The sequence below is a fragment of the Tupaia chinensis genome, unplaced genomic scaffold (genome assembly GCF_000334495.1).
Source record: "Tupaia chinensis unplaced genomic scaffold, TupChi_1.0 Scaffold000674_2, whole genome shotgun sequence".
NCBI lineage: Eukaryota > Metazoa > Chordata > Mammalia > Scandentia > Tupaiidae > Tupaia > Tupaia belangeri.
In genome coordinates this window covers 629,815-643,766 of record NW_006160198.1, presented here as the reverse complement: position 1 = coordinate 643,766, position 13,952 = coordinate 629,815, and the positions used below count along the sequence as shown (strand labels likewise).

General features: G+C 39.3%; 2 protein-coding genes across 2 annotated transcripts in view; one reads left to right on the top strand and one right to left on the bottom strand.

Annotated features, from left to right (window-relative positions):
- Nucleotides 1-11,560, bottom strand: part of IFIH1 (interferon induced with helicase C domain 1) — a 68,993-nt gene extending 57,433 nt beyond the window's left edge. Inside the window, 3 exon segments of the mRNA XM_006160265.3 lie at nucleotides 5,173-5,341; nucleotides 10,753-10,872; nucleotides 10,874-11,560. Coding sequence (XP_006160327.1) covers nucleotides 5,173-5,341; nucleotides 10,753-10,872; nucleotides 10,874-11,224 — 640 coding nt within the window. The 5' untranslated portion in view covers nucleotides 11,225-11,560.
- Nucleotides 11,561-11,661: 101 nt separating this feature from the next.
- GCA (grancalcin) overlaps nucleotides 11,662-13,952 on the top strand; it is a 48,064-nt gene continuing 45,773 nt past the window's right edge. Inside the window, exon 1 of the mRNA XM_014592331.2 lies at nucleotides 11,662-12,291. The gene's annotated coding sequence lies outside the window, so the exon portion shown is untranslated. The remainder of the gene's footprint in view (nucleotides 12,292-13,952) is intronic.

The window sequence follows — 13,952 nt, the reverse complement described above, 5'->3', positions numbered from 1 at the left end:
AACTGACAGTCTCTGCTGGTGTGATCCTCTCTCTACTCCTGGTTTCTGCTGAAATGGCTAAGTAAACACAAGAGTCACACCCATGGTCTCTTTATCAAATGGTTGTTCAGCCATATTCTTAAAGTTCTCTTCAGAGCACACTTTCTTATTATTTGCAGTATGAAGGCTCTTCAAAGAGATAATGGAAATATGTATTATGAAATACTATGCATGCATCTCAAAAATTTTTTGCAACAAAATAAATAAACTTGTACTTCAATACCATTTTCTAGGCTAGTCAGTGGTCAGTGGTGTGGTGGTTAAGGTGGCTGAATCTCAGATTGCTGACCGTACAATTTGAGACCCTGACCCAGCAGCTTGAAAAACAGGCTGTGTGTGCATGAGTGCCCAGTATATCTACAGAAGGGAGAAACAGAGAAGGGGTTGTGGTCTGATCATGCCCAGGAGGGATGATTCCTTGTTTTCTCTCTCTCTCTCCAGAACAAAATACCATAGACTAAGTGGCTTAAACAACAATGAATTTTTTCTCCCAGCTTTGGAGACTGATGGTCCAAGATCAAGGAGACAGCAGGGTTGATGGCTGGAAGAGCTCTCTCTTTCACTATGTCCTCACATGATGGAGACTGCTCGCTCACTCGCTCTCTCTCTCGCTCTCTCTCTCTCTCGTTCTCTCTCTCCCTCTTCCTGTATTAATAAGGTCCAGTGTTATTATATTGGGGCCCCAACCTTATGACTTCATTTAACCTTAATACATCTTAAGACCCTATCTCCAGTTATAGTCACATTGAGAATTAAGGCTTTGGCCTGTGAATTTTGAGAGGACACAATTCAGTCCACAGCAGTTTCTAACCACAAGAACAATCACAGCTAACTTTGTTCTGGTCATTGACTCCTAACAGAAAAAATGCTCAGATTACCATAAGTAAGGTATTCAGCAAACAATATTTAAACCTCTGAATGTTTTTTTCAGGTTTTCTGAGGAAATGAAAAGCTAAACTTCTTATTTGGAATGAGTTGGTCAGAAGTGAGACTGAATGCATGAAGCAGTGTTGGAAGAGTACAATGAGCACTGAATCTCAGACAGGGGTTGGTATTTCCAATGAGACCTTTAAAAGATGCCTAGAGACCATTTCTATATTGCCACTGCCGTCATAGCGGCCTACATATCTGAGCCAATGTCCACCATTTCCCTACTTTTTTTGAAAGGAGGAGAAGCCTAAGACCAGGAAGTGAGAAAAGGTGATGAATAATTGGGGTTTGCTCTGTTTCTTTACAAGACCTTTTCCCTTTAATAAAGGGCTTCTTTGGTCAGTCAATATTCACAGTTGGGTCAGGAGAATTTGGATAAACTTGTCCTTAAGCCATTTAAAACAAATACACGAACATCTAATCGTATACAAAGTTATGGCATATAACAAAGAGAGTAAAAATAAAAGAATGTGAATGACTATTAGACATAGGAGAAACTTTTTTTAAAAGAATTTCGCCATAGGGCACGTATGCTTGTGTGTGTGTGTGTGTGTGTGTGAGAGAGAGAGAGACAGAGAGAGAGAGAGAGAGACAGAATGAGAAGAAACGTGAGAAATCACACCCCAAGAGGAATGACCATGACACACAATCCCTTATCCTCCATTCTTCTCTTGGGATTTTGGGCACGTGGGCATGATTTTGAAGCTGCTAGGCCTGGAATGTGAATTGAATTTGACCATGCGGGAGTCCAACACCTTAACCACCACATAACCTGCTGACCCTATGTGGGAACTTTGACACCTCTGTGGGAAAACTGAATTAAAGTATGAGTGGGGCATTTCGTTGGAAAAATAACTTTAAAAACATGCAAAGCTTTGGGAACCAGCAGTTAGCGTAATGGCTATGTCGCTGGACTCCCACGTAGTCGACCGCGGTTCGCGTCCTGGACCCGGTGGCTTACAACTCACGCCGGGCACGTGTGCGTGCGTGGCCAAGATCCCAAGAGGAGAATGGAGGAGAAGGGATTGCGGCATTACCATCCCCTCTGGGGGGTGATTTCTCGCTTTCTGTAGCTATGTCTCTCTCTGTCTGTCTGGTGAGCGCACGCACCCTATAGCAAAAACTTCTCAAAAAAAAAAAAAAAAAAAAAAAAAAAACATGCAAAGCTTTTTTATAATATACATTTTCCAAGAACTTTTTTAAGACCTCGAGATGTGATGTTACAATATGGATATTATATAGGACTTACTAAATATACTCTACCTAGATTGCTATTGTTCAAGAAATTGCAATTTGAAAAATTACATTAAACTTCTGTGTGTGTGTGTTTTTTCTTAGAGGTTTTTCACTATAGGATGCATGCACTCACCAGAAAGACAGAGAGACAGAGAGATAGAAAGCAAGAAATCACCCCCCAGGAGAGATGGCCACGCTGCAATCCCCCTCTCCTCCATTCTCTTCTCGGGATCTTGGGCACGCACGCACACGTTCCCGGCATGAGTTTAAGTCACCGGGTCCGGGACGTGAATCGTAGTCAACTATGTGGGAGTCCAGCGACATAGCCATTACGCTAACTGCTGGTCCCGAAAAATTGCATTAAACTTCTAATAAGGCACTTAGTAAAGTGAAACTTAAAAACATCTTTGTAAGAAATGTTGCCAGAACATTCTATATCAGGGAGATCAAACAGACATGTTAGAAAAGATCTTCTATATTCTTTCCTCAACACCTATGTCACTGTACACAACCATAAAACGGGCAAGTACTCTTTGTTTTGATGTATGGGTATAAAAAGGTCTTTTTTAAAGGCTGTCCTTTTATATCCCTTGATACACTGAGACAAGATTTCCTAAGGAGCAAAGCAAAACAATATAGCCTTTGCCATTTCCCTTAGAAATTTAAACCTAGAATAGTTATCATGGATGGTAATGGTCCAGTGAGGTCTTGAAAGAGAACTTCTGAGAAAAAGGGTGATCTGGACTTAAACCTAGGCTCATCTTTGAGGTATGCACGGAGAAATTTGGCCCCAACATGGGTATACCTTTGGCTAGATGGCCCTTCAGACAAAAATCTGGCATAATTATGATATAGAAACAATGCCTGGGCAACAATCTGTAAGTGTAAAAATATGCAGTCTTGGGACCAGCATAGTAGTTAAGGCACTGGACTTCACATGGTCAATTGAAGTTCTAGTTCCGACCCGGTGGTTTGAAACTCATGCCAGGCGCATGTGCGTGTATGCCCAAAATCCCAACAGGAGAATAGAGGATAAGGGATTGCAGCATGGCCATCCTCCTTAGGAGTGATTTCTTACTTTCTGTCCCTCTGTCTCTCTGGAAAGCACATGTGCCCTATAGTAAACATCTCTCTCAAAAAAAAAAAAAAAGATACAGTCTTGATGTTACAAGTAAGCAGAATCTTTGAGGAATCTTTGAGGTTATCTATCTATAGGGAACTGTACTTTGTAGCATTCACAGAAGCAATGACAGAGAAAAACCTGGAACTTGTTGGAATTACTGCTTGACTTTTGAAAGCTGATTGACCCCCTTGACCGAGTAAGGCACCCTAAGCTCTTGAGTAATTCTGGAGAGAAAAGAGGACTAAAGGCTTCTTGAACTTTATACTTTATGGTGATCTTAAACATATGATGTTATACAGCATTTGGTTTTGGGCGAAGAAAAAAGATCTCTCCTAGCCATTTTGGTTATACTATTGATAAATTTGGCACGGTTCACTGCTACATAGGTTTATCAATGCCATTTTACCATTCTTTGGTTTCTTAATATTTCATAGTAAAAGTATTTGACTTTTTCTATTTACTCTTAATGTCTCTATCTCTCCATCTCTATGTATGTGGGTGTATGTACATGTTGCATGTGTGCGTGTGTGCAACAGTATTAGAATCCTGTCGCTGGACAGACCATGGAATTACTGCCTGACTTTCAAAAGCTGGATTGAACTCTTTTAACTAAATAAGCCCTCAAATGTGTAAGTGTGCATATACACATACATGTATTTACATTTCTACACATCAAACTAAACTCCTGCACAAAATAAAAGCTATTTCACAAATAATATGAAAACATAACATGGTGATTCTCTAATAATTTAGTTAATTTAATTCACTATTCGGACTTCTTTTATAACTGTCTATGACTATCTGTTTTTATTTTGTGTATGTCGTTTAGAAAATTCTTTACTGTGTATTTCATGCCACTATAAAATATAGTTTATGGAAAGAGGGACTTTATAGGTCTGATTTAACTCCATACCTTCATCACCTCAAATAGCTTCTGACAGAACTGGCACTCATTACATGTTCATCGAATGACTGAATGAATAGAAGTGAAGTAAGTGTGCAATGATTATAGTAATTACGATTAATTTAGTGACAACGGTTTTTTGTTTTGTTTTGTTTTGTTTTACATATGATGTTTCTGAAAACCTAGGCTGCATAACATAAAAAGAAAAATAAGAAGACAGTTCAAATTACACTAACAAATAACGTATGAGAAAGAACTATACAATTATTTTCATTAATATTATTAGTTTTTAAAACTCACATTAAGTAATCTTGTGATAAGTCAATAATTACAAGCCTTTTATTAAATTCTTAATAAACTACTTAATCATTTACTAAAATCTGCAGAAGAAAATGCAGCAAAGTTGTAAAAACCACACTAATATATCTTCTTTCAGTTTGTGTTTACTTAATGTCAAAAATTCTTTGATGGGGCTGACAGGTGGCATGGTGGTTAAGACACTCAGCTCACACATGGCCGACTGCAGTTCAAATCTTCAACCTGGTATTTGCTTTCTTACTTTCTCATTCTCTCTCTTGTCAAATTAAAATAATAATAAATTAAATTAAATAACTCAAAAAATACCTTGACAAAAATTTCAGGGAATCATCTTGTTTCCAAAATAAGACAGATAGGGAACAAGTTTTTGTAGGACTAGCATTCATTGCTAATATCCTAGTCTAGCTTGCTGAGTTTCATGGTCTTTGATAAATTCATCTTTTGTTTGGCATCAGCGTCCTCATTTGTAAAGAGGATAAAACAAAGTCTCTATCAAAGCTCTTTCAGTTTTAAATTGTTGATTCTAAAAATCTTAGTATTTAGTAAGGTATCTGCAGACTTCATTAAACTCTCAACCACTAAGCAAAATGTGCAAAATCTTTCTTAGTAAAATCAGAAATACCTGCATTATTTTCTGAGCAATTTTGGCCTGTTAACTCCCAGACAAGTCTATCGTTTCCTGTTTTTTGAAGAACCCTCAAAAATGTAGAAAACCAGTTTTCTTTCTGCACGATTCTTCTTAGTAGCTCTCTTACACCTGATTCATTTCCAGTATTTTCTGCAGCAGCAATCTGTTTTAAGAGAATAGTAGAATTAAAGAAGATGTAACATCCTAGTAAATTTAAACTGGACCTATCCTTTATGAAAAGTAACCAAGTTAGCTTAAGCACAAATAAAGCCTTATATTTAAATAAGAAAAACAAAAACAAAGACAAAAATCCAGCAATGCTGTTTGTAGCAATTCAGGGTTCTATGGGAAAAGACTCTGAGCCAGACCCCTTTTAAGTGTGCATAATACTTTTATGCCATTGAGCTATTGAATTCTGACACTTAAGAAATAAATGTTTTACCTCAGCCATTCTGAATGAGAGGTGCAAGAGAAAGGCTTTAATCTGTAGTCATGTTATGTTTATTTCTGTTGGTTTATTTCTCTATATTTAGAGTTTGCATTTCCTTTCAATCCATGGAGTCCACAAATAGGAAATCAAATATTTCATATCTGACTCTTTTTTCTTCACTATTACCATAATGAAGTAAGCAATTACTGCCACAAGTTTATATTCTCACCCACTTAATAGCAGTATTTATTATTACTATAATAAATTTTTCTCGAATTTGTGTTTATTATTACAAGTTTGTTTCCTTTCTTCTTCCTTTCATTCTTTTTTTCTCTTCTCTCTTTCTCTTCCTTCCTCCTTTCTTTTAAATTTTCCCGTAGAGTGCATGCTCATACCAGAGAGAGAGAGAGAGAAAGCATCCCCCCAAAAGAATGGCCATTCTTCAATTCTATCATCTCCATTCTCCTCTTGTGATTTTGGGCACACATATATACACCTAGAGTGTTTTCAATTTGCCGTGTCCAGGACTCGAAATCTGCACTTGACCATGTGCGCTTCAGCTGCCTCAAGCATCGTCCTATTATCTGACCTGACAAATTTATTTCTATACCTATTCTTTTTTTGAAGTATGAAGTAGAATTATTTCTATATCCATTCATTACAATCTGTAGACTTTCATTAATTTTCTGTTTCAATTACTTCAGTAAATCACTTTCAATGTGCATCATCTGTAAAATTATCACAGTGCATCTCCCCAGGTCCTAATATAGCAACAAGCACTTGGAGAAAAGACTAACACAAAATTAAACAGGACAGCAATGGCTTTTCAAAACTTCAGGTGAAGCCACTTACTCTCTCAGGACCTCAGTTTGTACTTTTGGAAAACGAGGCCATTGGAAAGAAATTTCAGTTTTCCCATTCTAGGTGCATGTTAGAATCACTTGTGGAGTTTTATAAAATACTAATGTCTAGGATATACCTCAAAAGATTCTGTTTTATCTTGTCTAAAGAACAGAGAAAGTAAAACAAAAGACTTTTAAAAGTATCTCATGTGATTCCAATCAGTATCCTGACCCAGATAGTCCCAAGTTCCTTTTAAAATTTGCTAATGTTCTACGTATATAATTCAGATTGTTCAGTCTAGATCAGTTCTCTTCTACAAAATGTATGTATTTCCCACTCCTGGAAATATATTCCATAATCTTTTAATGTCAGGACTTTGTTAGCATTTTTAGAACAATGTCATAAATTCAGTGTTAGCTATTATTATGGATGACTTGGAAAAGTATCTACCCTTTTAAGAATTTCACTAGCACATAGAACTCAGTGCAGAAGAACATACAATACGATCTCTAGCCAATGGGTCTCTTAGTCTTACTTTTCTCTTTTTGTGTTTTCAGAGAGATTTTTGCTGTAGGGTATGTGCACTCGTCAGAGAGACAGAGAGAGACAGAGAGACAGAAGGTGAGAAATCACTTCCCAGGGAGAATGGCCACACTGCAATCCCTTCTCCTCCATTATCCTCTTGGGATTTTGGGCACACTCACACATGCACCCAGTTTGAGTTTTAAGCCACTGGGTCCAGGACTTAAACCGCAATCAACTTCATGGGTGTCCAGAAACATAAGCATTATATCTTCCTCTGGTCCCTGTGTTTGTCTTATTGGCTAATAGTAAATTCTGCATTAATATGGGCTTTTCACATTCTGTATTTTCTACCTTTTCTTTAACTTCATTAATCTAATGGAAGCTTTTTGTCTTTGCTGATATTTGTTACATCCTTATTATTATGTGCTAGGTTCAGAACTAATTGCTATGGACGTAAATAAGACTGGTTTCAAAGCTTTCTTTTAACTTAGCCATTCTCTTTTTGTCTTACTATCTTATTCTTTAACAAGCTTTAATTATTAGGTCACCAGAAAAGTTATGATGCATTTTTGCCTAGAAAAACATAGAAGAATATGTCATGACATTTCTGACAACCCAGTATAACTGACAGAAATAATCAGAAAGCATTCCTCTAAAAAGAAAAGATGATGCACTGTATGGCTACTTTTATTAAAATTTAAGTATATTCTATCCACTAAGTTGTCTTCAACTATTAATCAAATGAGTTGATTTATATTGTGGAATCACATTTATCAAGTTTTATTTGCCCTTATTGAGTACTTGGGGATCATAATGACATTATTTTTTTTTTTTGAGAGATTTTTGCTATAGGGCGCGTGCGCTCGCCAGACAGACAGAGACATTAGAGACAGAAAGCGAGAAATCACCCCCCAGGGGGGATGGTCACGCCGCAATCCCTTCTCCTCCATTCTCCTCTCGGGATCTTGGGCACGCACGCACACGCGCCCGGTGTGAGTTTTAAGCCACCGGGTCCGGGACGCGAACCGCGGTCGACTACATGGGATTCCAGCGACATAGCCATTACGCTAACTGCTGGTTCCCGATAATGACATTATTTCATGAATGCTGTTTCTCATATGATGCTGACTAAAAAAAAAAAAAAAAACATGAAAAAATAAATGATTATGATGTACATTTTCATAGGTAAACTTAGGATCAGTAGACTTTAAATAAGTTGGCCCAAACTAACACAGAGTAAGAAGCATAGACCTCAAATCCGTATCTCCATTCTAAAGACCCATAACTGCCCTGTCACATTTGCTCTGTAAGCTAAACATTTATTTATGACCCCCACATTAATATAGATTCTTCCAAAGGTAATGGTTCTTTCCCATTGTCTGCTATAGTATATTTTTAGAACTAATAATACATGTAAAATAAAGCATACAAAAATTGTTCCAGACTCTCACAGAGGCTCCTTAGAGAGCCTTAAATATATAATTCCCCAGTCTTTCCGAATCTCTTCTGAAATCTGAATCTGAGAGAGTTTGGGTTGCTTTGGTCTTAACTGCTCTCAGCACACAAAAGTCCCTTTACTCTATATCGTCTTTGTGTCAAATCCCTTGCATTACTGCTAGCTGCCTCCAAGCTTGCCAGAATCAAGATCTTGGATAAAATCTAGCTGGCAGAAATTCAATCCAGGCAAGACAAAAGTGATGCTGATAGGCAGAAGTATTTAGAGTAAATAAGAAGAAGTGCTGTTTCGCTGGCAATCGGGACATCATACCCACCAAACATAAACAGCTTTGTGGTGTTACTGGACTCTGTTGCTTCTGGACTTCCTAACAGCTACTGTGGCTGGAAATGCCATCTTCCATCTCCAGCTGGCTTGAAGGCTGCATACTTTCTTCCAAATTAAGATTCTGCCACAGTGATGTACACATTTGTCATATCCAGCTGGACTACTATAATGCGTTCTAGCTGGTTCTCAATACACAAAATGACATAAACGTTACAGACAACAGTGCAAAGTAATTTACTTGTTGGGAAAACTGGCCATCAAATTTAGATGCATGTTTGGGTCTTTGGACAGGCTCTATGGCTGTCAAGTCTACAAGGACCATTCACTTTAGTCACTAAAGATAAAGTCACATCATAGGCTACCGCCAATCTATCCAATGCCTAGACTTTGTAAGGAAGACAAGCAATCAACAAATCAAAAGGAAGAGAAATAAGGTGTCAAACCCATAGTATGGCACATACAAACCTCTCATGGGTTCATTTGCCTCCACGCTTTTCAAAAGAAGACTTTTGACTTATGGTCCTAAATAACTTGACCCAACCAGGTCAGTAATAATATACTTCACAGTATGTCTTCAATCACTGACAAACAATGAACATTAAGCATAAAATTACTTCTAAAATTCACCCTGTCTAAACACCACCTTCACAAAACTCCACTATTTATTTACTACTAGGAAAAACTACAACCAGAAACTTTTTTTTTCCAGTGACTTATCTCTGAATATTGCTTCCCAGAGAATATTAGAAACTTAATGAAAGAAAAAAGTAAATAAATAAAAAAAGGCCCTGCCTCTATGGCACAGCAGTAACACCATGCCCAGGAAGACTCAAGGCCACATGGCCGATGCTGGGTTTGAACCTCTGAGTCAGCCTGAAAACATGACCATTGTGTTTAGGTGCCGAGGACCCTGAAGAGCTGAAGGGCCGGTGAAAAAGGATCGCAGCATGATTATTAAAACTTTAAGTATATTCTATCCACTAGGTCTTCTTCAACTATTATTCTACTAAGTTGATTTATGCCTTGGAATCACATTTGTGAACAGGTGGGCAGGGTTCATGGGACAGTGAATCAGTGGCGGGTAACTGCACCTGCCCAAGGTGCTTCTTTCTCTCTTTCTTGCTCTTGCCGTCTTTCTCTCTTTGAATCATAAATAAACAAATATTTAAAAAGAAAATGTGTGTGTGTGTGTGTGTGTGTGTGTGTGTGTGTGTGTGTCCAAGTATGTGTGTGAGAGAGGGAGGTAATCTCTTCATGTGGACCAAGATGAAATGGCATAATGTATAATGGAAGGCAGAGGTTGGAAATTTTTTCTCTAAAGGGCCAGATAATAAATATTTTAGGTTTTGCAGTCCATATGGTCTCTGTCCAACTGCTGTTGGAGTGACCAATCTACCACAGACAGTGTATAAACAAATACATATGGCTATGTTCCAATAAAACTTTCTTTATACACAGTGACAATTGTGGTGTGCAACAACTAATAGGAGGTTAGATCGAGCCCATGGGTCATAGTTTACACACTTCTGTTGTATGGGGCTACGTTAAATAAGACCCCAAATTCAACACTATCAGGACCTAAAGTTTTATCTCTGCCACTGTTCTTCCTGAGAGAATTTGAGTAACCTGCCACAGTTTCCTCACATAGTTACTAACATTAGAAAGTTTGTGTATTATTTTGAACATAAACTGATAATGCATTTTGAAAATGATACTAACTGTACATAGTAAGTGTTCAATAAATGTATACATTACTAAAGTTAACTCCTCTGTAATTTACTTCAGTGAAACACTTAGAAAATTAGCTCTTCTATGTTTAAATTTCCAGTTACAGTTTTAAGTGCCTAACTAGTCTTTCCTCAAAGATGAGATACAGTCTCTTCTCAGATACGTCCAAAGATGTCAAAGAACATTTGGAATGGAGCAAATGTACCAGCAACCTTACTTTGCCAACTCTCCCTCAAAGCCCAGCTCCATCTGAATTGATACCTACCCGGTTTCTGTCTTCAGTTGTCAGCAGGTCCTTCTCCACACATGCATCCAATACATCTCTAACCAGAAGCTTGTCCACCAGAGTGGGCTGAAGGAGGTTCAGTGGGCTGAAGGAGGTTTAGCAGTTGGAGACATTCATCATGAGCGTGCTCAAATGATGGAGAGGGCAAATCAGTCAGCTCGGGGTTCACGTAGCGGGCTGCTAAAGGATTGCCAGCTCTCTGGAGGGCCTCCACCAATTCCTGAGTCCACCCGAGGGGCCAGTCCTCCTTCTCCAAGGTGCTCAGAAGCAGTTCAACTGCAGACAAGTTCCCTTCGGTGTCAGCGGTCCTGTGAATCCGCTCCTTCACATCTGCAGGCAGAAAGGTCAGGTAGTCCAGCACAGGCTCCACCTGGATATATGTTTTTATTCTGGGCCTGAAGCACGAGATGAGATAGCGGAACTGCTTGTCTAAGGAATGCCCATTCGACATCTTTCCTTGTCAGAGAAAGGGGAGGAGGACTCTCCCAAGACGACTGTAGGGTTGCTGATGTCTGCTCCACGGGTAAGATGAGGGTGCGAGGCCCTAGGCCTTGGAGTCGCAGCGTCTGCAGCGCTGTGCGTCGGGCTGGTGCAGGGTCCTCTAGCCGGCACGCGGGGGCGCGGTCGCACCTGGACAGGTGAGCAGGGTTCGCCGGACGGAAAGTGCAGGCTGGCGGACGCGATCTTCTGGTCTCCTCTGCCTTTTCGGCCCGGGAACTTGGCGAAGCTGCCACACACGTAGGTGACAGCTGTAAGTCAGCGGTCCACCCGGCAGTCCTTATAATAGTTAGCCTGACTGGTTTCTGTTTCGATTCTCTACTCGGGACTTCCCGAACAACGTAATCCGCCAGGCGGGACTGTGTGTGGTTGGGGCGGAGTCAGCCTTTGGTGGGTGCCAGGAAAGAGAGAGAGAAGAGGCCTTTGATCAAGGGCAGCAAAGGAAACAGAAGAGGAGAGCGTATTCTCTCTGGTAGGGAACTAAAGCAGCAGCATTCTAGCAGAACTCCTGGGGGTACATTGTCTTCTCAGCTAGGTCCTACCTTAACAAACCGACACTTAACCTGTGAAAATACAGAAGGCATGAAAGCCTGTGATCCGGGACTTCCCAATCTAGAAGTGAAGAGAAACTGGTGCAGATCCTGATTTGAAGAGGAATTAGCCTCGGGTGGTGCATGCAGGCAGGGTTAGCTCAACCAGACTGGAAAATTGCAAGGGGCACGTGGGAAAATGAAACTAAGAAGACATTTTCCAGAGATGTGGACCCCAGAACCCCAGAAGGAACTCACCTATGCCCTTTCTGAAATAAACCTGACCTCTTAGGAGTTCTTAAGAACTAACTTGTTTCTCTGAGAACTTGAGAGTAGGTAGGAAAAACTGAGTCAACAATTACCTCTATTGCCTCATGCTCAGATTGCTAGGATTTCTATAGCATTGTCCAGGCCTGGTGACAGAGGCAGAAGAACTTTAACCACCAATGAAGGAGGACGCCAGCACTGAAGGTTTCCTATCTTCCAGCATGTAAGTTCCCCATATCTTTAATATAGACTTTCCTTTAATAAAACAAAACAAAACAAAAATCCCACAACTTATTTTTGATTTAGCTGCCATTCTTTTCTTGGATTCAATACAGCAAGTTTTGGCTGAAGCTGCTAGGAACTTAATTAGCAACTAATGTACCAACTTGTAGTAAACATCAACATTTGTCTATGTCATGAGAGAAAAAAAAAAGACACCCACGCTGAAAAATGGCAGCTTCATTTTAGTACAGAAGCCACAGGACTGTGAGCCGGTAGGTTACTACTCTTTGCCCAGGCCTTCTGTAGCCGTGAGCGAGGTGGTGGTGGGTGGTGGTGGTGGTGGTGGTGGTGTGTGTGCATCCTAATGGCAACACCATGGTCCAGAACTATACGGAGGATAAAGGGGACATTTAGGCTAACAAAGAGACAAACTTCAGGAAAAGTACTCCATTAAAATCCTTAAATTCAATGAAGTGTGGATAGGCCTGGAAAGCCCGGTGGTGCTTTGGACTGGAAAAGAGAAATACAGAGTCTTCGTCAGAATTCTCTAAGGGGATAAAAAATGTGCAAATGAGTATGTTATAGCATGCTGTCTTATTTTATTCTCTAATTATATTACTAATGAAGGCTTTTTTTCCTTTGAAGGATGACGAACTGGAGAAGGGACAGAGTTGCACAGCAACTAGCATAATACTCTACTGCTAGAAGGCCTTTAATGATTTTTCCCCTGAATGAGAGTTTTCATTTGAATTTAGCACTGATCAAAGACAGTGGAATTTATGGAAGTGAATGAAACTTTGCCCTTGCAGATAGATTTGATTTATACCATTCCTTTTCTGATTCTTCTTATACTTCTACTATTTATTTACTTAATTTTAAGAGTTGGCCTTATATTCAGGTAGAAGAGATTCAAATTAGATGTTTTGTTTGTTTTATAGTTTTTGCTATAGGGCAAGTGAGAAATCCCCTTCAAAGAGAGAGGCCACAGTGCAATCCCTTCTCCTCCAGTGTCTCCTCTCAGGTTTTTGGGGACACATGCACATGTGACCAACATGAATTTCAAGTCACAGGGTTTTGGACTTGAACCATGTAGTCAACTATGGGGGATCCAGTACCTTAACCTCCAAACCACTTGCTGAACCAAAATTAGATGTTTTTACAGAAGTATTTAAACTATTAATTTTAGTTATTGGGTCTTTGAGGATAACTTTTAAGGCTATTGCAAAAACATATTCCCACCACTATCCTTCATCTCCACTCCCACCTGCTGGTGAGAGCCATTCGTTCAATATATTACAGTGCAAAGTAACCAACCATCCAAAAATCATTCCGTTCCCTAGCACTTATCCTTCTGTTCTTTGGCTTCAAACACAGAAATGAAAGAAATGAAAAGGGATTTATGGTTAAATATGGATAAAAAAGTTAATATTGGGTTGTCAGAAAAGTCATGACATATTTTTGTGTAGAAAAACATTCAAAACTATGCATGCTTTTTCTGACAACTCAGTATCTTTGCCTTCTCTTACTCCTTCTTTCTCCTTCTCCTTCTTCCTTGCTATAATAGGCAACCTCATTTTCTTAACACCACAAAATTGCTGTCCCAGAAGAGAAAGGGTCAAATGTTTGGTGTTTGACTCTTTCTCAAATATCACAGAATTAAAC